Source organism: Gymnodraco acuticeps, unplaced genomic scaffold (assembly GCF_902827175.1).
Source record: "Gymnodraco acuticeps unplaced genomic scaffold, fGymAcu1.1, whole genome shotgun sequence".
Classification (NCBI taxonomy): domain Eukaryota; kingdom Metazoa; phylum Chordata; class Actinopteri; order Perciformes; family Bathydraconidae; genus Gymnodraco; species Gymnodraco acuticeps.
In genome coordinates, this window is record NW_022992287.1 from 834,299 (window position 1) to 851,020 (window position 16,722).

Here is a 16,722-nt window from a genome sequence, read left to right on the forward strand (position 1 = left end):
TTATTTTTGTTTTCCTCAGTTTTGACATTGATGAAATTCTTTTTGGCAGTTTTGATCATGGAGCTTACGTCATTTCTTAGTCTGTTTCTTTCAATTTTGAGTTCAGTCACGTGGGCCTGGAGTTCACTGCTCGTGCTTTTGGAAAGCATTGACTGACTTTTATGAAACTGAGAGCATTTTTTGTCTCTGGTTTTCATGGCGGTCAGTATGCCGGAGTGCATCCACGGCTCAGCGCGATTTTTTACCCTGGTTGTTCTTAGGGGGGCCAAATCATTGAGTATTGCAGAGAATTTGTTTTTTAAACCAAGCCATGTTTCTTCAACTTGTGTACCACTGAGCTCATCTGACCAGTCCAGGCTCTCCAGTTCTAGGCTAAATGCCTCGCTAGAGTAGTTTTTGAGGTCTCTAGATATGACTGTTTTGTGACAGCCGGCCCTTTGTTTTAGCTTTTTGCGGGTACAGAATATCATATAATGATCACTTAACCCGCATGCTATAACCCCTTTACTGGAGATCCTGGACTTGTCAGAGGTCAGAATGAGATCAATGGTAGTTTGTGTTGTTTCACATACCCGGGTGGGTTGGGTGATTAGCTGGCTGAAGCCGTGCAGATCACAAATCCTACTGAAGGACTTGAAGACGGACGTGTCTTTACGTTGCATATCCGTGTTCCAGTCTCCAATAATAATTGTCTCTACATCCCCCACATCAGCCAAACACCCATCTAATGTATCATAAAAGTCACTCTGTTCCGGTGGTCTATAGATTGTCCCGACTATTACAGATTTAGCATTGTCAAAAAGAATTTCAACCCACAGATTCAATATTTTCATGATGCAGGTCAGTACGGTTTTTGAAATTGGTGTCTTTATGTATGTACATGCAGACACCACCTCCATTCACGTTCCTGTCCCTTCTCACTACAATAACTACAATACATTTGACAAATTAGACTTGGTTTCTATACTTATTTGAACATGTATTTATTTATTCCCAAAAGTTATTGAATTTTTTTTATTTTATAGGATATGTACATTTCGGTTAACCGTTTTTTGGGGGGCCGAATATTCGAATATACTTATGCTTTCAAATTCCCATCCCATCCTTTATTCCCCAACCCCTACTTTCTATAAATTATTTAAAAGCAAAATGAAAGAGAAGGTGGAATTAGGTTTTTAAAAAATATTTTATCCAAACCAGATCATAAATAATAAAATTACAGAAAATGCATTGAAATAAAAATGCTAAATGGGGCACCAGCAAGAATACTTAAATAATCTACAACTATGAATATAAAGTGTACAAATGAACATTACATTGGAATGATACAATAACACATTTGGAGGTAAAATAGTTACAAAGATGTTCCACTGCTCTGTAAACAAACTAACAGATGTCTATCATATACAAAGTATTGTGTGTTGCATCACTTTGTGACACAGGGTAGTGTTCAGCGGCTACAGACAGTGAGGATGATGCAGCTTCTGGCTTTTGTTTGGCCAGAGTCACAGATAGAACGGAGTTGAAAATGAATGGTACTGTAGCTGCTAGTGGGGATTTTACCAGAGAACTCAGCAGATGATGGAGCCAGTCAGAGGACTGAATGCACACAGAACGAGAACAAGTGGTTTTTAGAGGATGCTTTAGGAACACTATGACAGTCAGCAGCCAGGATGCTCCTCAGTCTGTTTCTGTAGTCTGAGATAGGAATATGTTTCTGTGATGAAGACAGAGATGAGTCTGTCACTGGGAGACAGAGTCTGTCACTGGGAGACAGAGTCTGTCACTGGGAGACAGAGGACAGAGTGTGTCACTGAGAGACAGAGGACAGAGTGTGTCACTGGGAGACGGAGGACAGAGTGTGTCACTGGGAGACAGAGGACAGAGTGTGTCACTGGGAGACAGAGTGTGTCACTGGGAGACAGAGGACAGAGTGTGTCACTGGGAGACAGAGGACAGAGTGTGTCACTGGGAGACAGAGGACAGAGTGTGTCACTGGGAGACAGAGGACAGAGTGTGTCACTGGGAGACAGAGGACAGAGTGTGTCACTGGGAGACAGAGTGTGTCACTGGGAAGAGGACAGAGTGTGTCACTGGGAGACAGAGGACAGAGTGTGTCACTGGGAGACAGAGGACAGAGTGTGTCACTGGGAGACAGAGGACAGAGTGTGTCACTGGGAGACAGAGGACAGAGTGTGTCACTGGGAGATAGAGGACAGAGTGTGTCACTGGGAGACAGAGGACAGAGTGTGTCACTGGGAGACAGAGGACAGAGTGTGTCACTGGGAGACAGAGGACAGAGTCTGTCACTGGGAGACAGAGGATAGAGTGTGTCACTGGGAGACAGAGGACAGAGTGTGTCACTGGGAGACAGAGGACAGAGTGTGTCACTGGGAGACAGAGGACAGAGTGTGTCACTGGGAGACAGAGTGTGTCACTGGGAGACAGAGGACAGAGTGTGTCACTGGGAGACAGAGGACAGAGTCTGTCACTGGGAGACAGAGGATAGAGTGTGTCACTGGGAGACAGAGGACAGAGTGTGTCACTGGGAGACAGAGGACAGAGTGTGTCACTGGGAGACAGAGTGTGTCACTGGGAGACAGAGGACAGAGTGTGTCACTGGGAGACAGAGGACAGAGTGTGTCACTGGGAGACAGAGGACAGAGTGTGTCACTGGGAGACAGAGTGTGTCACTGGGAGACAGAGTCTGTCACTGGGAGACAGAGGACAGAGTGTGTCACTGGGAGACAGAGTGTGTCACTGGGAGACAGAGTGTGTCACTGGGAGACAGAGTGTGTCACTGGGAGACAGAGTCTGTCACTGGGAGACAGAGGACAGAGTGTGTCACTGGGAGACAGAGGACAGAGTGAGGACAGACGGGGAGGAGCTGCCCTCTCTGGCTCTGGCAGCCAGCTTCTGTCTCAACTCTCTGATCTCCTTCATCAGATTTCTCTCGCTGCTGTCCAGCTGGGCCCGACCTCTGTCCAAGGAAACTGTCAGGAGTCAAAGAAAGACAAACACATAGAAACATTATTCACACTCAAACTGAAGAGAAGGCTGGCCATATTATTTAGAGCTGCAATGGATGAAACAGTTAAATGATTGAATGATGAACAAAAAGGTATGTATGAGAGTAATTGCCCATTCGACCCACCCCTCTTGAGAGCAATTTAACATCATCTCTTGCTCTTTTACTAAGCAAACAACTAATGGATTGCTTGTGAAAAATAACAGCTAATTTATTTAGCATCTTCTTTATACAAATATTTGTAATGCCCCTTCTACGAAAAAGTAGGTTTAGTGCTTCATAAGGTCTCAACCTTTTGTTACCCAATTGCAATAACCATTGTCCAGCAAGATGAGAAACAAGAAAGTATTTGACACACACCAGAGATGGGGACTCGAGTTTGTGTTTTCTATTTTTGGCGTATTAAAGGTGGGGTAGGTAAATTTGAGAAACCGGCTCGAGATCGCTAGAATCTGAAAATACACAACCGGAGAAAATCTGCCACTTCCTTACAGAGCCCCTCCTCCAACACACACGAACGCGCACATGACCAATGAGGGCACGAGATACGTTTGTGCCCCGATGGAAGGCTGACAGGCAGGTAGGCCATCCAGTTATTTTAGCCGGGCCGGCTAAAATAACTGGTCGTACTTTTTACAGTACTACGGCTTCCACAGATGAAAGTTTTTTATGGATTTTTTGTGAAAGCACTTCAGATATTCATTGCTATCGGGATGTTAAGAGCATTCCATGGAATATAACAAAAAGTATATCTCGAGCCGGTTTCTCAAACTTACCTACCCCACCTTTAACATTAACATCATGGTAACACCATGGCGACCGGCGGCACACCTGCAGCTGTACCGCTTGTAATTAGGTTCAACTATAAAAACTTCGAACAAAACGCCGGCGGCACCAACAAAAGGAGCGCACACTGCAAAGTCTGCAATATTAAAATCAAGGATGCTGGTGCAACGTCAAATTTCATCAGGCACTTGAAAACTCACCCGGAGAGGTCAGTCACATTAACGCATATGGACGGTTAGCAAACATGTTTAGCTCAGCATCAGCTATGTAATGTTAACTTAGCTTGATACTAGCTTTGTAACTGAATATTTGAAAAGATGAGTGAATGTTTGCTTGTCACACTTGTTTGCGTTGAGTGGCGTTGACATCCAACTCTTGACATGACATAAAAAAGGTCGGTAACGTTAATCATTACGTTCCGCTGCCACCATCTACTGGCTAACGTTAAACGTAGAAAAATACATAGTTACATACATAAATACATCTGTCGGTTTATAGGCAGGTTACAGGTTTATTGTTGACCACGTAACGTTAATGTTACAGGTTTATCAGGTTACCATTACACTGGGTTTGAGTGAGAGGATAGAGGAATATGTTTATTTATAGTAGACTTAAAAGATGTCATTAGAGACCCAGTGTAATTAAACAATACGGTTGCAGAGGTCAAACTGGCCAAATGGCTAGCCTAGTGAATGTTGAAATGTTACCAGCCACTCAATAGATTGCCATTGTTATTTGTGGCTGGTGCGTGCAACATACAGTACCAGCCACTTGCATGATTTACCAGCATTTGGCTGGTAAATGGTGTTAATGGTAGATATCTCTTTTGGAACAGGTCATGTTTTAATATCACCAGTTCAGTATATTTCAGATAATATTGCAGCAATAGTTTTTTAGTTGCAAATGGCACAGAACAAATGTTTATTTTAAAGTACTTTTAACACAGTTTCCCTGCGGGGGATTAATAAAGTATTTGTGATACTGATTTCTGATTCTGAAGTGTTTTGCTTAGTTGTTTGCATTTAGCTAAAGTGTGATGTTTTTCCTCATATTGCATTGCAATAGTCTGTTTAAAGTGATCATATAACAAACAACTAATCAGTACGGATACTGTATGCTAATAGATATAGGAGTGGTAATAATACAGTAAATGCTTTGAATTTCTTAGATATAGCTGTGCAGTATTCTTAACAGACTGGATAGCAGCAGACAATAGAAGGCTTATTACAACCAGAAGAGACATGAGACTTTTATTTTTTAGAGACTTGAGACTTGACTCGGACTCGTGACCAAAGACTTGAGACTTGATCAAGTCTCACCCCACAAAGACTTGAGACTTGACTCGGACTCGTGACCAAAGACTTGAGACTTGATCAAGTCTCACCCCACAAAGACTTGGACTCGTGACCAAAGACTTGGACTTGCAAAAAAAGACTTGTGAACCACACACACACACACACACACACACACACAAAAAATTGGTGAAGTGAAAAAAAAGAGAGCATCTTTTAAAACATAAAAAATAATTAAAAACTGAAAAGTGGTGTGTGCTATTTAGCCCAAACAAAGACCTTCAGTCACACAATAATTTAAATAAAGTTCACCTGTGTTAAATCAAGTGCCTCATTATCTCTGTATATATACACCTGTTGTAGAAGGCCTCAGTCCTCCATACCTCAGCAAGTGGCCTTTCTAAGCGAGAAAACGACACCATGAAGACTAAGGAGCTCTCCAAACAGGTCAGGGACAAAGTTGTGGAAAAGTATGACAAAGGGTTGGGTTATAAAAAAATCTCACAGACTTTGAACATCCCACGAAGCACCATTAAATCCATTATTTTAAAATGGAAAACATATGGCACGACAACAAACCTGCCAAGAGAGGGCCGCCCACCAAAACTCTCACACCGTGCAAGGAGAGCATCGATCAGAGAGGCAACAAAGAGGCCGAGGGTAACCCTGAAGGAGCTGGTAAGCTCCACAGCAGAGAGAGGAGAATCTGTACATAGGACCACAGTAAGCCGTACACTCCACAGAGCTGGGCGTTATGGAAGAGTCGTCAGAAAGAAGCCATTGCTTAAGGCAAAAAATAAGAAAACACGTGTGGAGTTTGCCAAAAGGCATGTGGAGGATTCCCCAAACATGTGGAAGAAGGTCCTGTGGTCAGGTGAGACTAAAATGGAACTTTTGGCCGTCAAGGTAAACGTCTGGCCCAAACCCAACCCCTCTGATCCCCCTCACAACACCACCCCCACAGGGAAGCAAGGTGGTGGCAGCATCATGTTGTGGGGATGTTTTTCATCGGCAGGGACTGGAAGCTGGTCAAAATAGAAGGAGTGATGGATGGAGCTAATTACAGGGAAATAGTTGAGGAAACTGTGTTTCAGTCTGCCAGAGAATTGAGGCTTGGGCGGAGGTTCACCTTCCAGCAGGACAATGACCCAAAGCATTCTGCTAAAGCAACGCTAGAGTGGTTTAAGGGGAAACGTTTTGGAGTGGCCAAGTCAAAGCCCTTAATCCAATGGAAAATCTGTGGTATGACCTAAAGAAGGCTGAACACGAGCGGACCCCATCTAACCTAAAGGAGCTGGAGCAGTGTTGCCAAGAAGCATGGAAACAAATCCCAGTGGAAAGATGTGCCAAGCTTATAGACACACGCCCCAAGAGACTTGCAGCTGTTATTGCTGCGAAAGGTGGCTCTACAAAGTATTGACTTTGGGGGGGGTGAGTAGTTATGCACGCTCATGTTTTCTCTTTTTCATTATTATTTCTTTTTTGTGTCACAATAAAAAATATTTTTTGCATCTTCAAAGTTGTAGGCATGTTGTGTATATCAAATACCACACATTCTCAACAAATCTAATTCAATCGTTAAATTAAAACGAATTAAAGAAAAATGCCAAGGGGGGTGAATACTTTTGCAAGGCATTGTACATCTTGTGATCTCTGCAATTGATCACTTTGTTTGATGGTGGGCAACACAGACATGTCACCAAACACAAGTCTGCTGCTGCTTTGCATTTGTGGCTCTTCATCAGAGAGCCATTTGAGCTGAAGCAGTCTGTATCGTCACCGTATGAAAACAACACACCTGTTGGTATACCTTAAGAAAACAGGAGAATGTCTACAGTGACTTACAGACGGTGGAGGTGCTCTCTGAAGGCGATCGGCTGTTCAGACACACCATGTTGGTTTGTGCCTGCTTCAGGGGGGGGGCAGGGCCGGGCCTGATGTCTGGACCTGCAGCGCTGGGTCCAGCACTGACAGAAGGGGCGGGTATGGGTCGATGAGGAGGCGATACTACCCTCATCTGTCTTCGGACGTCTGAGACAAAGCACACACTGGTACATTAGATCCACGTCGAGTGTGTGTGTGTGTGTGTGTGTGTGTGGAGTCATACCCGTTTCAGCTGAAGACAGAGGCTGCTCCTGTAACTCAGCTCTGGAATTCATTACCTCATCCCACTGCAATTAAACAAGTACCTTTATGAATAACAATAAGCAAAACATTTCATTTTCCAGACCCCACAATGTGTCTTCCGTGATGTTTCACAGTTAGTAATTCATGGATTGAAGGTGGGATATTATGCGTGTCGATCACAAAGATCAATTTCTTGAGAGCCATTTGTTTATATTTATTTAAAGATAACAGAAACGCCCATGCTGTTAGTTATAGTTGTACATTAGGAATACTTAAATTGTTGTCTTGGCAAACACTCGTGTTGTTCTCACCTTCCTCCCGGCAACATCCCTCATGGTGTCCTCCAGCCTCTCCTCCTCTGCCAGCGTCTGCCTGTGACTCTCTGCCAGTCTCCCCCTGTTGCTCTGCTGCTGGGCGTGGACCTGCTGCAGGCGCCCCCCCACCTCCCTCTGCCAGTCCGACTCCAGGCCCAGCTGGCACGCCTCCGCTAGGGACTCCTCCAGCGCCTGCGTGTGTGAGAGAGAGTTAACAGATACAGAGTTTGCGTGCCAGCGAGGCTTTGATAGTTTCCCGTGAAGTCAGAGGAATTCACAAGTGTTTGAAATGCTGACATATGTTGTTATTATCACACTGGCTGCGTATCGGAAAGTCCTTCTAACCTGCATGTTGGTCTCTGTGTGGTGTAACAGCTCTGTGTAGTTCTCCTCCTCTCTTTCTGCCTTCCTCATCTTCATCTCCTCCTCAACCTCCCGTCCCACGCGCTCCTGCTCCTTAAACAGGTGCTGAGGGAAACGACAAACAAACACTTCAGATGCACAATTATTACAAAAATGTGATCAGCTAAATATGTTGCTTTACCTTAGTGTAACCTATACTCTAAACCATTTTTTCAACTTAAAGGCTGACCTGGGACTGGTGTCAAACATGTGCTCTATTAAATGTCCCATGAGAAAGCACAACATATGCTTTTAGTATTTTCAACTGCAACATGTTTACTAGCTTTAGATGAGACATCACTGGGGGATAAATGCTCACACGGATAGAGGAAGGAGGGAGGGAGAAGTTAATCAAAAGACAAGGCGTAAGACGAGTAAAAAGAAGTTTCAAGTCTTTTGAATCTCGGTCACCTGTTCGAGTCGTTTCCGCTGGGCCTCCAGCTCCATCTGTCGGACTTCCAGATCCTGGACTGCTGTAGCCGTTTCTCGCTCCCGGAGATCCATCTGTAGCACAACATGTGGGTTATGCTTGGGTCAGTCAGTGCTCAAAATGACGTTTCCTTTGAATACATACAGACAATCCCACCAGCTGGATGAACTGTGATCAGCAGAGCTTGTGTTTCTAACATGGGCTCCTTTATATGAAATACCACCTTGAATGCATCTCCCCAGGTTACCTTTGTACTGATCTCCTGGTCCAGCCTTTGGACCTGCGAGGCTCTGAGGTCCTGTTGGTGTTTGAGGAAACGTCTTTTGGTCGCATCCAGCAGCTGTAGCTCCTTCACCTTCAGCTCTCTTTTCATGGCTGCCAACCTGCAGAGAACAGAGCCGTGTCAGAAGCCTATTCTGCTAAATCACATCACTCTTTTCTCTTTCTCCTACTTTGTCCTCTGCTGAGCTAGTTTTTCCTCTTCTTGTGCCAGGATGTTTCTGCGCTGTTCCTCTGCATTCTGCAACAGCTCCTATGTTCATATGAAGAAATCATGTATTTAGCTCACAACATTTTCATATAAGGGCGAACTATACGAGGAAGACAAGAATTTCATCATAACATAATATGTGCTTAACATGGATTTATGATAAACAATATCTACCTGTTGTGCATAATAGGCCTCCTCTTCAGCCTGGCGACGCACGCAATCTGTGTGCAGTGCTGACACCTCCTGCCTGGTGTGATAAAACATCTGTTACAGCTTGAAATGTATCTTCTTAAAACTGTTAATACTCTAGCTATACGCTCACCTCTCGCGGAGATACTCCATCTCTTGCAGTCGTATCTTCTCCCTCTCCCGGCTCTGGTATTGCACTATGAATTCTGGGTAGTGGTTGAACACGGGGTACTGGCCTTTGGTCAGTGGAGTAAAGTCAGAGAGCAAAGTCCTGGGATGGATGTCAGCCGGTGTGCTGCCCATGAGCCGGTAAGCCTCCTTTATCATGGCTCCCAGATCCAGGTTGTTACGATGGTGGAAGAAATACTGAGAGGAAAAGAAACAGGACAATGGAGGATGATTAGATGGGGGAGGACATCCAGTTACTGACTATGGGTCTGACTTGATCCATTTACCTCAAAGTCCTCTTTCTGGGAGCAGAGCAGCAGAGGCTCCCGGCAGCAGGTGATGTAAGCCACGCAGGCCAGGAGCAGGAAGGATGGATGGTTGGAGAAGATGTTGTCGAAGAGCCTGAGCCACTCCTCACGAGTAAGAACTTCTGAGAACAAGGTCTCCAGCAGCGGCCACACGTAGAGCTGGGACAGGTATAGAGATGCATAGTAAGTGTTAGCATCACAGGGGTGTTTCACGTCAGGCTGTTTGTCCTGCAGTTACCTGGGAGGTGATGCCACAGTCCACCAGGTGCTGCAGCAGCTCCTTGTCATGATGAGCCAGAACGTTCTCCGCCATGCTCAGGATGTTCAGAGGGGGGTTGGGAAAGTATTCGAACCAGTGCTGACCCCAATTCACTGTGCAACCAAACATCAGTCATCAACAGACTAATAAACTGAGCCAAAAAACATTGAAATTCCTGATTAACAGAGCTTAAAATAAGTTCAGAAATGTCAACAGTCCAACAATCTTTAGTCGCATTAGTAGCAGTGATTTTTGGTTTTAGGCTTATGAATGTAGCAGTGCTACCTTCTACACATAAAAAGGCCACAATACTTTCAAATATGTGTCGATGTCATTTCATATTTTTTCATAATGTTGTGCCTACTACTTCATAAATACAAACATTCAGTACCTATGACAGTGGCCACCACCTCAAAACAGAGCATTGGGTTGTTCTGGAAGAGTTTGACGAAAGGGAAGGCTACCAGGGGGAGGTACTCCACCTCTCCAAAGATGGCTGCCCAGTGAGCTAAGGCAGACAGAACCCTGAGGAGTGGAGGAGAGGACAGTTAAGGAACAGTAACAGGGTCAGGCATTAAGGTCAGAAAAGGGGAGAAGACCTTTATTTATTTTTTAAAACTAAAAAGTTCAAATGTTGAGAATTAAGATTAAATGTGGAGAATAAGTCGAACAGCAGAGAATAAAGTTGAAATGTCCAAAATGTAATACATTTCTAGAATAATGTAAGTACTAAGTCAAGGGGCGAGAATATGGTTGGATTTTAAGTATTCATATTTTTTTTAAGAATAGAGTAAGATGTCGACAATAAATCCAACTTTTAGTGGAAGCAAATACATTGAACGTTTTACATTATTCTTGAATTCAAAATTAAAAAAATGAAATACTCCTATTTCTTCCCATTCAGGCCTGGCCTTAACACTCTTCTCTAAACAAAGGATAGAAACTAAATTACAAGTATCAGAAACAAGAAAGCACTGCAATAGTGTGTGTGTGTGTGTGTGTGTGTGTGTGTGTGTGTGTGTGTGTGTGTGTGTGTGTGTGTGTGTGTGTGTGTGTGTGTGTGCAGCAATTACCTCTGCAGGCCCCTCTGTAATTTGTGACTTTTGATGGGGTATTTATCCTGCAGAGTGAGGTAGGCTGAGTGCAGGCCTTTGTCAGTCAGACTGCTGTACGCCGCATGGTTCTCTGGGAGACACAACAGAGACCGCCACACGAACATCCTGCAACACAGACATGCAAATGTCTCATGTTAATCTGACACCAAGTGTAAAAAGGTTGGCATGAATCCTCATCCTGTGGAAGTTATCTTCACCTGTATTTAGCCGGATACTCTCCAAACCCTTTGAGCAGAGCGACCAACCTCTTCTTATTCAGACCAGCAGGCAGTTCATTCTGTTCAAAGAAGTATAACCGTAACATGAAAAACCACTCATTGTAGCAAGTAATACTTTGTGGTGGAACATTCCTATGACTTAAAAGAAATTAAGAACATGTAAAATATAACAGCATTGATGAGTGTTGATCCTACCTCTTTCTCCTCAGCTGTAAAGCAAGCAGGGGGTCTCAGTATCTTCACCTGTGTCTGCCTGCCTCTCTGAACGACCTCTGACCTGACCTTGACCTTTAAGTTGGACAAGTCCTGATCAGCTCCACCGCCAGAGACCACTGCCACCCTGGAGGGAGGAGGCTGGCCGAGGGGCGGGCACACACACATAATGAACACACATACAGAACAACACCTTACATCACTTTTGAATCTTTGACATTGTTGATCTGATATCACAACTCACTGCCACCTTGTTTAATTCCTGAGTGAGACTCTGAACACTGTAGACATTGATGCTGCCATTATCCATGATGGCCACCACGTGTCTGCCGTTGGGGCTGACCGTCGCTGTGGTGATGGCGTCGTCGTGGGAACCCATGTGGAACAGCAGCTTGCAGGTGTGGATGTTGATAAAACGCATCACACCGTCCTGGCTCAATACACCTAGCGTCTACATAGACAGAAAGAAATGCTCTAACAAACCCGACATGTTTGCTGTGGAGAAAATAATCATATGTTTAACATTTACCACACCTGGCTGGCTCCTCCGTCAAAGCTGTCCGGCAGGAAATCCAGCTGTCTGACGGTTCGGACCTGCGTGGGCATCTGAATCACCCTGATCAGCTGTTTGCTGTCCAGACACCACAGGTGCAGCAGGTTGGAACGCCCCCCAGCAGCAAGGCTCTTACCATCACTGCCGACACAGTGAGAGTGGGAAATATAAATCATGAAAAAGTACTTTGGAAGCTACATAATAACTGAGCTAGTTAGGTGTAGTGATGCGAAAGACCCACCGTGTGACAGCGAAGGCCTTGTAGGAGACTTTGGGTCCACAGTCAGGGACAGGGAGCTGGTATTTGCAGGACAGAGTGTCGCTCTCCCAAGCAAAGATGGAGTCATCGCTGAAGCAGCTGAGGATGGTGTTACTGAGAGGAAGGAAAAACACCTGCAACACAAACAGTGTGCAGTCCCCATAAACAATTGAAAAAGAACACAAAATGTTCGCCTACCATACATGTGCGAGACATATTGTATCAATAGCTTAGAATTAACCCAAAATTACTACACATGGCAAAAGACTACAATATTTATATAATAATTATATTTTATTGGTGATTCTTTTGTTCAGTTTGATGTTCAATATATTTAATTTATGGAGAAAAATTGGTTATCACGATATTCAACAAAGTTATATGGCATTATTTTCCCCATATCGTGCAGCCCGTTCGAAGAAAAAAAACGTAAAACCCTATTTCAAAAGATAAAACCCAGAATGCCCCATTAATGCTAAGCTTCACGTTGTGAATGCTGCTATTTTATTTGTTTATGGATGCTTACCCTCTGAATACCAACAGACTGTCGGATGTTGAGCTTCCTCTTCCTCTCGAAGGTGTCCATGTCCCAGAGCTGAGCCGTGTCTGAAGACGTGCTGATGGCGTAGCGACCGGAGCTGTGGACAGAGATCGAAGAAACTGATCCCTCGTGACCCCGCATCCAACTGACCAGCTGCTTTGTGTCTGAAATTAAGGGAATGAAAAGATAAGTGTCATCGAAAATGACTCGTGTAGAAAAAGTCTTTAAAACCAAAAAACATACATCTATGAAAATAACAATTTGCAAACTGAAGTGGGGATGTTTTCATATCCTACCTTTGTCAAAGCACTTGATGGTGTAGTCAGCCAAGGCCACCAGGAACTCTGTGGTCCTGCGGAGGCTGAAGGCCAGAGCAGTGCAGGCTTGCCCTGTCTTCTGCACCAGACGGAATCTGCACCGAAGAAAAGAAGCAATGGAAAACACAAGCTCAGATAAATGTGAAAGCATGCCGAGTCTAAGGAGTAAGGGCTGATCACTTTAAAAAGGTCCCCTATTATACTGTTTTTCATCAATATATTATAGGTCTCAGATATATACAAACATGTTTCGGAAGTGTTTGGCTCCAACAGATCATTGTAGCATCCCATAAACCCCTCTGTTTCTAAAGTGCTGATTTTCTGTCTGAGATAAAAAATAAGGAGCCCCTCCCCACGCCCCTCTGAGAGATATTTGGTTAAAAAGAACGCAATGGTACTCTAGGAGGAGATAAGGTGTGGGGGGGGGGGTGTTACCTTGGTTACCAGGTTTTTATATAAATGGATCAGGACAAAAAGTGAGCAAATCTTTTTTCCTGAAACTTTCAGAATCTCTTTACACAGAGGGGACACATGTTGATGTATAAAATACATGACAAAGGATTTTGCACAATAGGTGACCTTTAAGGCAACTGTGTTCTGTCTGTGCTCTAAATAAGAAAGGAAAATACATTTATGATAAAACATTATGTGCTTGGATATTAAAAAGAAAATTGGGACAAATAAAAAGTGTGTAAGTGTATTTACCACTCCAAATAGAATTGTCAGTATTACATTTCCATTACTAGCATTGATAAGGAAAGTGTGCACAGTAATTAAGACAGTAAGTGGCCCATTATATTTGTGAATGTCTTAAACACAATTATTTTTGGGCTTTTGAGCTCAGTCATTCACCTGTTTCTACTGATGTCAAAGACGTAGATGTTGCCATGGTGATCTCCAGCCAGGAAGGAGTCCCCTGTGGTGTCAAAGGTCACATGGAGAAAACGCACTATCTTGGCCTGCTGAGCAGTGCGGACCACCGTCACCAACACTCTGGAGAGGACAAACAACACACCTTTAAAAGATTCAACCAACTATTTACTATTTGTGGCTAGTGTGATATATCACAGGCTATTTTATATTCCTCTAACTGTCAATTACACAAAAACATACACATTAGAAAGGAGAAATGCTAACTCAGCAACACTTTTTAGTGAACCATGGATGCACTCTAGTGGTTCAAAAACAAACTAAAAAAAGAGGCTGGAAAAAAACAACAGATCTAAAGACAGATCTCTTGGGGGGGGGGGGGGGGGGGGGGGGGGGGGTATACAATATATGGCTATACCTTTAAACTTTATACATAGTGTTTGTCATTCAAATGTTTACAGTTCATATTCATACTTGGTTGAATGTAACGTTATGAGGAGTGCAACACGTGTTACAGAACATAACTCCCTTACAATAAATAAGCAGTGTAAAACACTCTGTTACAACAAGTAAATGTACTGCATTCATATTTGTAATTAAGTTGAAGTAAAAAAGTATAAGCATCAAAATATACTTTAAGTACCAAAAGTAAGTTAGTAAGTCGTTTTTTTAAAAATTATTTTATTTAAAGTATTGGTGCATTTATTTGTTCGTCACTTCAGTGTTGTAGTAAAGGTTAATTTGAATTAGGCTACTTTATAAACTACTGGATAGCCTATAATAATGTATGAGTCCATTTATATTTTGTATTAACCTAAGCTGTAAAGAAGTGTAAGGAATATAATTTTGAGTACAGTACTTAAATGTACTTAGTTACATTACACCACTAACCAGGTGCATCGTCTGGATATTTGAGACCTACCCTTTTCCTGGTGTTGGTTTTCGATGCCAGACTTTCCCCTCTTCTTTGTTTCCGATATCCGTCACCTCCATTTTAAAGACGTCTGTCTGGTCTCACAGCATACATATACAAAACAGAATGTCCTCTTTACCTTATGTATGCTCTTGACGCATTTTTACGGTGACAAACATGGCTAGCTAACAGACTGGTCTCTCTTTAAAGGCGGATCAAACAGCGCGAAATTTGAATGCGCTTCATTTGATAACATTACACTTATCTACAGTTACGGCCATAGAAGGCGTAAAGCTCGCCACCATTTAGTGTAAATCAAAGTTCAACAGCCCCTAAAAAAGGTTATCAGACTCTAAGAGTTTGCTTCAACTTCAGCTACAGGAGAGGTTTTTGCTTGTTTTGAGAACAGTTTAGGCGCCCTAAAATGACGTAAAATAGGCGGAGCAATATGGGAGTTGTAGTTGAAAACTACACTCATGGACTACATAAATATGGTCTAACTGAGAGGGACCCTACAATAAGTGTGTAATATTCATCTGTAAATAATTATATTTTGTGATTTGTATAGGCCTATTGTATTATTATTAGTGAAAAGGGAAACATTGAATCAATCATTCTCCATCATAACATTCAGTTTCCCAATTGTTCTATTTATAAGTTTTCTTTTTGTAAGCGTTATATTATATTTCTGATCATCTCCTACAACTAATTTCCTTAAATGTTGATTATGTATGCACCACCGTACACCAAAGCAAATACCTTGTATGTGTAAACTTACTTGGCAATACAATCCTTACTCAGTCAGTAGGCCTACTGTATGTATCCCTCAGGCCTATTATATTGAATTAGCTGAACACAATTATTATCAAAACCCTGAAAACGTTTACCTAACTTCAGAGTCATGAAGTAAAGTAAAATCATGATAAAGTTTCATTAAAATTGATATTTATCATCATTATTGATTCTTAATGGGCTTTATTTGTCGTCTTATTGACATGTTTCACATTCTCCGCTACATTGGCTCGAGCCCTCCACAGGTGGTTGCTGTGGGGAAAGTAAACTGTCGCGTGGGCACGCCTCTTTCTGTTGCTTGTTGCCTTTTGATTGGTCCAGTGTGAGCTTTTGTGACTTTCACAGGAAGTGCTAGAATAATGCAAAAACAAACAAAGGTGTTGGTGTGAGATAATACAAGGACATCCGGTTGTAAAATGTGTCTTTCAAACTAAGTGCATGATACGAATATGATATGAATAATCGTGTAAATAACTTAATAATGATAAAAGATCATAAACTAACAACTTTAAATTATTTTGTTAAGAGAAGAAAAACGTATAAGACTTCATCAAAAGTACTTGCAAGAATTGTCAAGTTAGTATGTCAACAACCCTCTGAACAATACAATGATTATTATCACTTATGTGAACCAATATGAACAAGGTAAGAAGACAGACAAAACTGTCAATTAACTCTAAGAAAAGTAAAGTTTACTGTGAGCAACTGTACTTAAATAAAACAATTGAGATACTTGTTATTGACTTAAGTATTTTCAAATGATATTCCTTTATACTTTTACTCCAATACATTTTGTTGGCAAATGTTGTACTTCTTACTCCACAATTTATTTAGTAACAAGTTACTTTCCAAATCAAGGTTAATACAACAAAAATAAAAATTGACACATGCATTAGCATACATTATTATAGGCTTAAAAAAACACGTTTCTTCTTATGTTCCTAATAAATGGTGCAAGCCTTCAATTTCCTCTCACTAACATTATTTTTTCCCCAAGAATATCACTTCTTTGTCAAATAATTGTTTTTCTATTGCTCTTATTTTTAGTGGTAGAAGCACTTGTAGTAAAAGCTATGCCCAGTAGGGATAGATTTAACTTAAACTGAAAAGCTGAACCGGATGTGTCTGCTAGAATCCA

The 16,722-nt window shown here is 42.4% G+C and overlaps 1 protein-coding gene across 3 annotated transcripts; it reads right to left on the reverse strand.

The window, feature by feature from the left end:
- Positions 1-1,167: 1,167 nt before the first annotated feature.
- tbc1d31 (TBC1 domain family, member 31) lies at positions 1,168-15,201 on the reverse strand. 3 transcript variants are annotated; one of them, XM_034207689.1, is made up of 23 exons: positions 14,802-15,201; positions 13,862-14,002; positions 12,989-13,104; positions 12,678-12,856; positions 12,134-12,285; positions 11,874-12,033; positions 11,590-11,790; positions 11,322-11,480; positions 11,106-11,185; positions 10,867-11,013; positions 10,185-10,318; positions 9,773-9,906; positions 9,514-9,693; positions 9,192-9,424; positions 9,044-9,116; positions 8,832-8,911; positions 8,627-8,762; positions 8,361-8,453; positions 7,893-8,015; positions 7,545-7,739; positions 7,214-7,277; positions 6,952-7,137; positions 1,168-2,993 (listed from the first exon to the last, which is right to left on the reverse strand). In XM_034207689.1, the coding sequence occupies exons 1-23, from the start codon at positions 14,870-14,872 to the stop codon at positions 2,845-2,847; spliced, it is 3,186 nt and encodes a 1,061-aa protein (XP_034063580.1). In that variant the 5' UTR covers positions 14,873-15,201; the 3' UTR covers positions 1,168-2,844. The 3 variants fall into 3 exon arrangements, with proteins under 3 accessions (XP_034063580.1, XP_034063579.1, XP_034063581.1); XM_034207688.1 differs by having other exon boundaries at positions 11,584-11,790; XM_034207690.1 differs by lacking the exon at positions 6,952-7,137 and having other exon boundaries at positions 11,584-11,790.
- Positions 15,202-16,722: the final 1,521 nt, after the last annotated feature.